Consider the following 11348-nt stretch of genomic DNA (forward strand, 5'->3'; position numbering starts at 1 on the left):
CCCAGCTGCTGCTTTCAGCACACGGCCCTTGGCAGGAGGCAAAGGGAAGCAGGCCGATGGGTAGAGCTGCCAGAGGCGCTGTGGGAAGCCAAGGGCAGAGGCAGGGTGAGGCAGCACAAGTGAGATCCTGCACAAATCCAGCCTTCCTTCAGCACAGCCGGCATCTCCAGAGGGTCCTGCTGAGCACCCACCCAGCCTCGAGCCTCCTGCTGCTCTACAACCTGCTCAGTCAGGAGATGGACGCATCCCTCCTTCCTTCCTACCCCTCCAAGTGCTTTCCCTCTCTTCCCTTCTCCATATGTGGGAGATGTTCTCCCTGGCTCTGTTTCTTTACCAGTCAGAAGCTAGTCATCCACAGGGAGGTCACATGCTGTTGCCAGGGAAGCAATAAATTTAGGCAAATAAAAGATAAAGAACACAGCCAGATTATTGTAAGACAAGGGTAATGCTTTGAATTTCATGGCTCTTCATGGAGCCAGGCACAGAAATCCCACCACCAGTGATGCTATGTAGACCCTTCTGCTTGGCACTGGATGTGTTCTTGCTCCTGCCAAGGATTCTGGGCCCTGCTCAGCTACACTACCAGCAGGGTACCCTTTTAACATGTTTAAATAATCCAGTCAGTAGGTTAAATATGCAAAACACACAGCACAATCTAGCAAATCAGGTTTTTTTGAGTATTTGGAACTGCTTCATCCTGGCTGCTGCAGCTTGGGAGGACAGGGATGGGGTCACCTTTGTCTCTACCCCAAAATGGCCATGTTTCAGGGTGATGGGCTGATGCTCGTGTTGCACAGTGGGCAGAGGCTCTCGGGCCTCCTCCATCAGGCAGTTTGTTAATGAAATGTTAATGCACAGGCTGTCGTCATCTGGCAGCACCACCGCCTGCCTTATGAAATAACTCAGCATGACAGCTCTGCTTGCTCGCAGGCAAGCCCATGTCTGGCTTCTAATCTGGCATCAGAAAGCACTCCCCTTCCTTGAGCTGCAGACTAATACTAAATGTTTCATTTGCATTACTCCAGATAACGCGCTGGAGAGCGTGGGGAGAAGGGGATGGCAGCCAAGCTCCTCCAGAAGCCCACACGTGGAGCGTTGCACCAGCCCCATCACGCTGGATCTGCTCACTGCGCTTGCCGCCGGCACTGTGGCCCTGCCAGGATTTACATTTCAGATTCCCAACGTCAGCCAGCGTTCATGAGCTCCGCGGACCGGCCCGTGCAACTTTCTTCCAGGGACTTTCTTCCCATGTCATCAGAAGGGAAAAGTCACGAGGATAGCACAGAATCGCTCCGGGCCCAGCGTGTGCTCAGCTGCAAAGGTCTCGGTGACTTCTCAGGCATATGTTGGCTGGCACAGTGCCAAGGCTCCCTGAGCAGCCCACACGACACAGGCAGAGGGGATTAATCTCATGCTGTGTGGAGATGCTAATACAATAAGGGTTCTTTGTGGCATTAGCTGGAATCATGAGACCAGCTCTGAGATGTCATTGCCTGGCAGCCGTAGGGAGTGCCAGCCAGGAGCTCTCTGTAAAGAAGGAGCCTGTCTCCTGTTCCCAACCCTAAAGCTGCTGTGGGGTAAGGAAAGTGCAGTGAGCTCTCCTTTTTCTGGTGACAGCTTGTTTGGGAACAGCACGCAACTTCTGTTGGTGAATCCAAGGACAGCTGAGGGAACAATGGTTATTTTAACAGGGCTAACACATTTCCATGATTTTTCCAAGAGCTGTAAAGCTGTGGATGCCAAGGGGATGCTCAGAACCACAGGATCACATCTTACCCCACTGAAGTCTCCACGGAGATTTGCAGGACTTGCGTTTTGCTATAAAAAGTGTTGCAAAACCAGCCGAGCTCAATGAATGGTTTGTGTTGGTTCCAGCAGACACTTTCATCTCCCACATCAGCTTTGTACCCACAGAGCTTCAGGGCCTGATCCTATCCTAACCCCTGTGCCAGCAGGGAAAGCTCCATCCTGCCCAGCATGTTTGTGCCGCTGGACAAACAGCATCAAGCACCAGCAGAGAAGGTGGGTAAGGGTCTATGAGGTTTGTGTCCCTCACAGTGCCCTGAGGGACACAGACTCCCTCACAGCATGGAGGAGACCAAAGCCTTTCCATGGCGCCACACAGGCAGTGAAAATCCCCCACAGAGCTCCATGAGAGTCTCAAAGGCCCACAGGGCTCCATGAGGGTTTCATGAGGGGACCAAATCTCCCACAAAGTTTTATGAGGAGACAAAACATTCCCAGGGCTCCATGGGAGTCCCAAAACTCCACATGATTCCATGAGGGTCCCAAACTGCCACGACCAAACCCCCACAGGGCTCCATGGGGAGACCAAACCCGCCACGGAGCTTCACGAGGAGACAAAACGCCCCCGGAAATCCATGGGGGGGATCTCAAAACTCCTCATGCTTCTATGAGAGTCCCAAACTTCCTCCATGCGGGGACCAAACCCCCACAGTGGTTGGTGAGGGCACCAAACCCACACAGTGCCCCGTGAGGGAACCAACGGCCCTCCTCCCCTCGCCATGGCCACGGCGTTCCCCGCCCAGCAGCCCGAGGAATGCCCGCTCCACAGGGAACGTTCCCCGCTCGTTAGCCCGTCCCGCCCCGCCGAGGGAGCGGCAGGGCGGGCAGGGCCGCCCACATAAGGCGGGCTCAGCGCGGGCTGCCCGGGGAAGAGGCGGCAGCAGTAGCGGCTGGTCCGGGTGGAGCCGTCATGGAGATGGGGTGGCTGCTATGGAGCACGGCCGTGCTGCTGCTGCTCCACGTCCTCATGGAGCTCAGCCCCACCGTCAACTTCGCGCTGCGCATCGGCTTCTACTGCGTGCTGTGCCTGGTGGCCTCGGCGCTGGCGGCCGTAGCCTGCCTGCTGATCAACGGCGGCCGCACCGTCAAGAACATGAGGTGAGAGGGGAACGGGGGCCGGGGACAGCGGTGTCACCGCCCCGCCGCTGCCCGGAGCTCCTGGGGTGGTGGCGGCCTCTGTCACACCGGTGGCAGCGCAGCCCCGGGGGTCCCCTCTAGGCTCAGGGGTGGCTGTCCTGGCCTGTGGCAGAGCCCTCGGCAAGGCATGTTTGGGGATGAAGTGTCTGGAAGGTGGCGGTGGTGGCTTTTTAAGGGAAAGCTGGAAGAGAGCGGTGTTTGTTGAGAGTAGCAGAGCGCTGGAGCAGGCTGTCCAGGGAGTGTGAGGAATCTACCTGTCTGGAGACATTCCAAACACACCTGTGTCACTGGGTGACCCTGCCGTGGTAGATGGAGCCGGTGTCTAGAAGGTTCCTTTTGATCCTGACAGTTGGGTGGTTGTGTTTGGGCTGTTTCCTGCCCCGGCAGCAGAGGCTGGCAGGCTGTGTGCCATGTGCTGCCGGGGCACGGCTCTCCTGCAGCTGTTGTCCGGCCCTGTGTCCCCTGACAGGACACCTGTGACAAGGGCCAAGGGGCTGCTATCATCCAGCACCTCCTCTCCGTGCCAAGGTACATTCTATGTACAGAGCTGGCACTTCTGCTGGCAGCACAGGACAGCTCATTTCCTGGTTTTGCTGTCCCCTTGGCAGCTTTTTACCTCTGCTGAGCATGTCGTGTGGATGCAGCGGAAAGGAGAGCCTTAACATCCTTTAGGATCAAAGGTTGGCAGCATCCGAGCAGGTGGAGCTGGACTTTGCTTTGCAGTGTGGCTTTCACATGTAGGACTCAGGGCGGAGGGAGCTGATGTGGTGCCTTGAGGGCTGTCCTCTGCCGGTCCCAGCTGGTGCCATGGCCCCAGGCAGTCTGCTCTGTGATCTCCAGCCTGGCTCTCTCTCCAGCTTTGGTTGCCTTGGCTCACTCAGGAGCAGCTTTCCAACACTCAGCTAGCTCTGCAGCTGGGAGAATTTATGATGTCAGTGATGGAATTGCTATCCTTTTATTTCCCCCCCAAAATAAAACCTCTAAACTTTATGTAAACTTCAAGGAATTATTTGGGAACAAGAATTTGCATTGGATAACTCCTCCTGTTGAAACCCAGGCTGAATTTTGGCCAGAGCCACCCTTTTCCTGTAACTTAAGCCTGTTGTTTCCTTGTAGTGGCACTAGCTGAAGATTCTGGTGATGTATCCCAGCCCCTGGGAGGTCCATGGCTGAGGTGATGCAGTGAGTTCCTTATTTCTCCAACATCCCAGGCTGTTTATTCCAGCTTGGGAAAGGGGGCTGGAGCAGAGCTTGTGCTGGTGGACAGACAGTGATAATGGTGTTGTTGCCTGGCACAGAACACCCCGTTCTTGCTGTGCTGCTGGCTCCAGTGTTGAGCTGGTGTGACTTGGAAGAGGTTACCCAGGGTGTCTGATAGAGATAGAACTGTTTATCTGGGGTAAAACATCTTGCACGAGCCTCCAATCTGGTAAGCAGATTTCAGTAGTCCTTGAAAATCAGAGCATCCCAAACAAGCCCCTGTGACTGGCTGTGGAGCAGAGCACGTGAATCTGGGGGCTGCTGGCTTTCATACTCACACTGTTAGGGATGCACTGAAAAGTCCCATTCCCTGTCATTTTTGTGCTCCTTGTCTCTGGCAATAAGTGCACTGGTTTTACAGCTCTCTGCAGCTGTGGCTGCACCACGTCTGACTCAATGATTCTGACAGAGAAGTCACTTGTGGGGTTGTGGGGACTCAGATCCATCCTTTAACCCTGTGGGTGACGTGGCCAGCCCAGCAGGTCACCCCTGCTCTTTGTCTGCTCTGAGCTCTGCCCCTTTGCCTCTTTCAGCAGCTCACGCCACATCTTGTGCAAGGAAAGTCTGTCCCCGGGCTGGCAGGAGGAAGCTGGATGGTTGCTCTTGAGTAATGTGTAACCAGCCTCTCCCAGCAGCCAGTGAGCACTGTGACTTCCAGAGCGGTGACCTCTTTTTTGGTTGGCAGTCAGAAGGGAGGAGAAGTGTGATTTAGGTCACCCTGGTGGCCTGGCATCCCCCATGACCTCTGTGGTTTGTGTCACCCTGCCTCTGATCACCTGTACTCCCATCTCTTCACCGGCACTGCACCCCTGTAACCTTGGAGCAGCCTGCACCCCTGTAACCTTGGAGCGGGCTGTGGAGCTCTGCATTCCTCCCTGTGTCCTTTCCCCGGGTGTGGCTCTTTGCAGCAAGTTGAAATGAGGACTGATAACAGTGTCACCTCGGGGCATTGGCCTGGCCTGAACTCCGGTGTCACAGCCAGCTCGGGTGGTCTGCATGGGGGGACACCCCACGGAGATGTGAACCCTGCTGTGGGTAGGAGCAAGCTGGGAAAAGTGCTGTGGCTCAAAAGTTTATGGCGACTTTCAGAGAGCAGATGCTGGGAGCTGCTGTCAAGAATGAGATGCTGTCCAGGTGCTCACCTCCCACCTGAGTGACAAGATGCCTCTCAGCAGGATGGTGCTGCACAGTTTCCAAGCTGGACCCTGTGGTGGGGACAAAGCTGGCTGTCCCTCACTCTCCTGCAGGAAGGAAAGCTCCGTCCCCTGTCTGCCAGGGGAGAAGGTGGCCCTGAGGCAGGACATCCAGGTGCTTGCTGGAGGTCAAGTCAGCTTGAATCAGCTCTAGGGAGAGCAGATCCAAGCTGGTGGCTGTTCCTGGGAGCCTTGTTCACGTGCAGGCTCCTCTTCCACCTGTCCTGTAAATGGCTGTTCCCTTGCCCAAAATAGCCCCTGTGTTCTGCCAGCTTCTGCCTGTGTCCTTTGGCCTAGCTGGAGAGTCCCCAAGTGCCCCGGTCAGGGGGTGGCATAGATGGGCCCTGCTCCTGTGGGCTGACAAGGAAATGTGCTCCAGTGCTGGCATGGCTGTTGGAGTGTTCCAGCTGGGAAAAGCTGGGAGCTCTGTCAGACCTGTACATCCACTGGGGAAGGGCAAAAGCTTCAGCACGGTTTTGCTTGGGGGCACGCAGCCTCTGCCAAGCCACGTGGGGAGCATCCTGTTTGCTGCCTGCATCCTTGCCTTGTGCAGGGAAATGTTTCTCACCTTCATTCCCCTCCTTCCTTGTGCACCCCGGGTTTGTTTGTATCACTGAGCCCCATCTCCCAGCACTGCAAGGAGCAGACCTGGCACAGCCTTCCTCGGGTGTCGGGTGTGCTGGGGAGTGGCAGCTCCTGGGAGAATTGTTTGACAACTTTTGGGGCCCTGCTGCTTGCAGGAGGAAGAGCCTGGTAGCACCAGGGCAGCCCAGAACCCTGGCACTGAACAGCACTCCTGCAGCACATGGGACCGTGCAGGACAGACACCTGGGTGGACCACAGCACAAATAAGACTGGAGGTTCTCTGTCCCAGAGCTCTTCTTGTCTCCTTCCACCCCCACTGGGTATTGCAGGCCTTGGCGCCTCTACTCTGCTGCTGTTTTTTTTTTTCCTTCTGCAGAATCATCAAAGCTGTTGTCAAGACCTTCAAGTATTTCTTTGGCTTGAGGTTTGAGGTGAAGGGACTGGAGAACTTCAAGGTGGAGGGCCCTGCTGTCATTTTGTCCAACCATCAGAGCATCCTCGACATGATGGGTGAGGAGCTGGTGGGAGGGAAGAGAACATTTCTCCTGCTCACCTTTGGGAGAAGTCCTGCTTGTACCTCCTGGACAAGCAGCCTTGGTGCAGCTTCCCCATCAGTGCTGGTTGTAGGGAGGGTCTCCTGTCACTCTGAGCAACCCCACACCTCTGCAGCCCCCCAGGTTCTGCTGTCCTTGAGGTGCTGGCCCAGCACATGTGCCAGGGGCCCTGCTGGACTCCCTGGGGCTGGGGAATCAGCTGCTGTCACCTGCAGCCACCCTGCCCACTAACTGCTGTGTGCCAAGCCTCCTGCTCTCAGAAGCCAGGAGAGAAGCAAGGCAGCAGCCTGTCCCTGGTGCCCCTGTCCTTGTCCCAGGGGTGACTGCTGGGTCTTGCCCTCTGCCATCCCACTAGGGCTGATGGAGGTCCTGCCCGACAACTGTGTCCAGGTGGGCAAGAAGGAGCTGATGTACATGGGCAGCGTGGGGCTCATCATGTACCTGGGTGGAGTCATCTTCATCAACAGGAAGAGCACCAGCAGTGCCAAGATGGTCATGTCAGAGGTGGCCAAGACTATGGTGGCTGAGAATGTGAGTGTCGCTGCGGAGCTGGGTGGGGTGGCATGGGGGCATTGTGGCACTCCTGGTGCTCCTGGCTCAGCTTGGCAGAGCTGGCTGGTGGCTCCCACCACTGCAAGTGGATTTCTGGAGCAGAGCGTTGTCTCTCCATGTGCAGGTGAAGGTGTGGGTATATCCAGAGGGCACGAGGAACTGCACTGGGGATTTGCTGCCATTCAAGAAAGGAGCATTTCACCTTGCTGTCCAGGCACAGGTAACGGTGCTTTGCCCCTGCATGGGAGCTCTGAGTGCTTTTGCAGTGGCACTGCACACTGGTCATGCAGTGTGTGGTTTGTTTGCTCTCAGATGAGCTGTGTTCCCAGATAAACCACTGGTGTCAGAAGTGCTGCCCTGCAGCAGCCAAGGGCCTTTTCCATCCCCTCTGGGAATGGGCATGAATGGCTGTGGACAGTGGAGAATTGCCCTGTCCTCTCTCCTGCCTGCCTCAGTCCTGGTGTCCCCTCTGGAGGGAGGGCTGTGAGGGACAGGCACACTTGATCCCTATTTCCAGGCTTTCCTGGCAGCATGGCAGGGCATTGCCAGTGCCCAGGGCTTCCTGGGGGCATGGCTGCAGCCCAGAGCTCGCTCCTGGCAGGGAGCCCAGTGGGTTCTTTCCTGGGGAAGCCCAAAGCTGACGATTCATTTCTCAATCCCCCAGATCTCAATTGTGTAGTGATGATTCAGGATTGTTAATTCTTGTGCTTTAGAGCAACATCTGGGCTTGCTCTGTGTGAAAATAGCTGCTGCCTCCCTGGCAGCCATATGGCAGTTCTTGATGTGTCTTTTCTCTCCAAAATGACAGCATCCATGAGCAGTTAGTGGGGGAGCAGGCCAGAGCTGTCTCAGGAGCAGGGTGTTTGCCTGGGCACAGTGCTGGGGCAGTGTGCCAGAGACTGGGATGACTCGAGGCCTTAGGGGAAACTGGTGCTACAGCAGGGATTTTGGGAAAGGGAAGAGATGCCAGCTCTCTGACTGGGTTCCTTTGGCCAAGCCCAGGGTGTAGCCTGTGTTGTACCATCCCCATTCCTGCCTGGGTGATGCAGCCAAGGCAGAGCCTGGCAGCTGCTGGAGGAAAGGATGACGTGGAACTGGTTCCTGCCTCTGCTACACCCCCCTGAGTCACCAACTGTAGATCCTGGCTGTGTTACCAGCACTGCAACAACAGCTCTGCCTGCCCTCCTGGCCCTGTGTCTGTGTGAAGCTTCCCCAGGAGCAATTGATAACAACTGGTGACTCCTTTTCTTAGAAACTGAGAGCAGAGCAGCCACCCTGCCCCAGACACGTGCCTGTACAGCAGGCAGGGCCTGTCACAACAGGCAGCCTGCAGTGTTTGATTGCAGGACAGAAAATACCTGGGGTTTGGAGCCTCACTTGGGTCGAGGAGCCCTAAAAGCCAGTGCTGAGCTGAGGCTGGGGTGGAACTTGGCCCTGGTTCCTAGAGTATCCCTGTGCCTTGAGTCTTTGGGGAGTGCTTTTGATTCCATTTGACTGCTGATTGTTCTGCCCTTTGGGAGTGGGTGTTGCTGGTGGGGCTGTGTGTGCCCTGTGTGTCTGAGAGCCAGGCCAGGTCAGCTTTGCAGCATGGGATTTGCTGCCTGTCTCTGGCCTGCCCTGAGCTGCTGAAGTGTCACTAACTCCTTTTTTTCTTCCCTTCCCAAGGTCCCAGTGATCCCTGTGGTGTATTCCTCCTTCACCAGCTTCTATAACCCAAAGACAAAACTGTTTACATCAGGTAACAAACAGTCACTTGGAGACAGGGTTGCTGTTGTCCTGTGTGAAGATCTGGCTCACAGGGGTGTGGGAGGGAAGCAGAGCTGGGGTGAACAGGAGGAACCCTGCTGGGAGATGTTTGGAGGCAGTTCAAAGCACTTGGCACCAGAGCCTGGGCTGGGTTAACTCAGGAAGGGCTGTAATTAAATACACTGGGGGATGTTTTCATTAAAAATTGGGTGCCACCTCCTGCTCTGGGCAGGCTCTGGCTGGGATGGCAGTTTGGGGCGCAGGGGGATTATTCTGGGTGGCACAGCTGTTGGAGCTGGGATCTAACTCTGCCTGTGCTCCAGGGGTGGATGCCTGAAGCCCTGGGAGGGGCTGAGGGCTGTGCTGGGGCTGTCCAGGGTGGGGACAAGGCACAGAACAGAGCTCCTGTGGTGAGTGGGTTTCTCACAGGCTCCTCTCTTGTCCCCAGGCAAAATCAAGGTTGAGGTTCTGCCTCCAATAGAGACCAAAGGGCTGACGTCAGACGATGTCACCGAGCTCTCTGACAGATGCTTCAGCACCATGAGGGAGACCCTCTTCAGGCTGTCAGGCCACCCAGGCCAGGCAAAGGACTCCTCCTAGAGCCTCCTCCAGTGGTGTCACCGTGTGGTGGTGGCTGAAGGGACCTACCTGTCTGTTCTCGCCAAATACTGAAAGATCTTCTCCTCCTCTGCAGTGATTTCTAACTCTTGGGAGCACCACAGACTGGTACACACAGGGTGTCAAGCCAGCACTAAGGTTCCCCTCTGAGTGGATTTCTCTTATGGGTTCATTTTCTCACTTTGCAATATCTCCTTTTTTCTGAATTTCTCAGGCATCAAACTTGTGCTACCAAAGGGCTCAATGACTAGAGAGGTGAGTTCCCCCAGCTCTTGCAGCTAGCTTGGGGTGACAGCAAAAACCTGCCTGGACCCTGAGCTCTGCCTCGTGTGACTGTCCCTGCAGCTGTGTTCCTGCAGGCTCAGCTCCTGAGGTGGCCCTGTGATGTCCCAGGTGGAACCCACCAGGCAGCAGTTTGTATCAGCACAACCTTGATGCGCCAACAGGGCTGAGAACTGGGGCGAAAATCCAGATTTTGGCTTTTCAGCAGTGCTAGGAGTGTGGTGTCCTGCCTGGACAGCCCAGAGCACTCCCACCCACCAGTGGGACACACAGGCCTGTCCCCTTGAGGTGCCCTCGTGTCACAGCAGCATCACGTTGGGAAACTGCTGCCAGCTCCCCGCCGTGCTGGTGGCTCAGCCTGGTCACATCCCTGCAATGCCCCTTCTGGAGGCAAAGGGCTCTGTCGCGCTCCGTTTGTCACTTGTCATGGTCAGCGCTGGCCGAAAGATGGTGCCTGTCCCGCGTCTCTGCTGCTCTGCGGGGCGGAGCCGCTGCCCTCCAGGGCTGTCAAACCCCTGCAGAGCCACACGGTGGGTGAGCTGCAGCTGGAACGCGGCTGGGAAGGCTTCAGCTCCCCCTTTGGGGGATATAAACCGCTTTTCCAGCCGGATAAAACGGGTTCCCCTGTGCCTTGGGGTGATGGACCAACAGAGCTCCTGCATCCCTCACCGGGACCTGTGGAATGTTGGGGCTGGCTCAGGTCCATGGTTCTTTAGCTTTAGCTCTCCTGTTCATGGCACAGGGGGCCTTGGGATAAACCAGCTGGGGCTACTCAGGTAAGCAGCACACCCAGCTCCTGCAGCCTGCTCTGGTGCAGGTGTGTTTGTCTGGCCTCAGCTGGGAAAGGCAGGGAGCTCCATGGAAGGAGCCCTGGGGCCCAGCTGGTGCTGCCAGGGCCTTCATTGGAGGGGCCTTAGTACAGACTCAGGGGATGGGAAGGGTCGGGGTGGGAGGATGGGAACCAAACCAGCACTTTGTGAGAGTGGCAGATAAAGGGCTGTCATGGAGGGTCAACCCAGGAGGGCCCTGGGAGGGCTCCTGGGGAGGGGAACCATGTCTGACTCCTCCTAGGAGGAGGGAGCAGTGCTTCTATGTGCAGTTGTCTGCTGTTCACTTTTAATTGGGCTGAGAATGTTATCTGCTTTACAAAAAATCAACCAAAAAAAAAAAAAAAAAGGAAATTACACCTTTGGTTATTTAAATAAAGGAGCCTCCTTGTCTTTTGTGGGGGCTGAGGGAGGAGGATGTGGGGTGCTGAGCTCTAGCAGGGGTTGGTTTGGTGATGGAGGGGCAGGGGGGGGTCCTTGTCACCACCCTGTGACCCCAGACAGGAGGGCTGTGCCTCACCCAGCCTCACTGCTGAGGCACCATCCACCTCCAGAGCAGAATGGGAGCTGCAGGCATGGGCACCCACTCCTGTACCCAGCTCTGCAGACACCAGGTGCTCCTGTCCCTGCTGTGACACCTGGCTTGGGGCTGCAGGGACTTGTCCCCACCTTCTCCCTGCGACAGCAAGCCCAGGGAGCGTGAGCTGGGCCAGGTGTGTGTTCCACAGCCAGCCCTGTGCCTGCTGCTCCCTGGGAGCTGTTACCCCAGGATAGTGCTGAGGGGCAGC

General features: G+C 56.4%; 1 protein-coding gene across 1 annotated transcript; it reads left to right on the plus strand.

Moving 5' to 3' along the window:
- Positions 1-2675: 2675 nt before the first annotated feature.
- Positions 2676-10939, plus strand: AGPAT2 (1-acylglycerol-3-phosphate O-acyltransferase 2). The gene is made up of 6 exons (XM_059486455.1): positions 2676-2904; positions 6358-6491; positions 6891-7066; positions 7212-7307; positions 8753-8825; positions 9282-10939. Exons 1-6 carry the CDS (start codon positions 2717-2719, stop codon positions 9431-9433), a joined length of 819 nt encoding a protein of 272 aa, XP_059342438.1. The 5' UTR covers positions 2676-2716; the 3' UTR covers positions 9434-10939.
- The last annotated feature ends 409 nt before the right edge of the window (positions 10940-11348 follow it).

The sequence above is a fragment of the Ammospiza nelsoni genome, chromosome 20, assembly GCF_027579445.1.
Source record: "Ammospiza nelsoni isolate bAmmNel1 chromosome 20, bAmmNel1.pri, whole genome shotgun sequence".
Taxonomy (NCBI): domain Eukaryota; kingdom Metazoa; phylum Chordata; class Aves; order Passeriformes; family Passerellidae; genus Ammospiza; species Ammospiza nelsoni.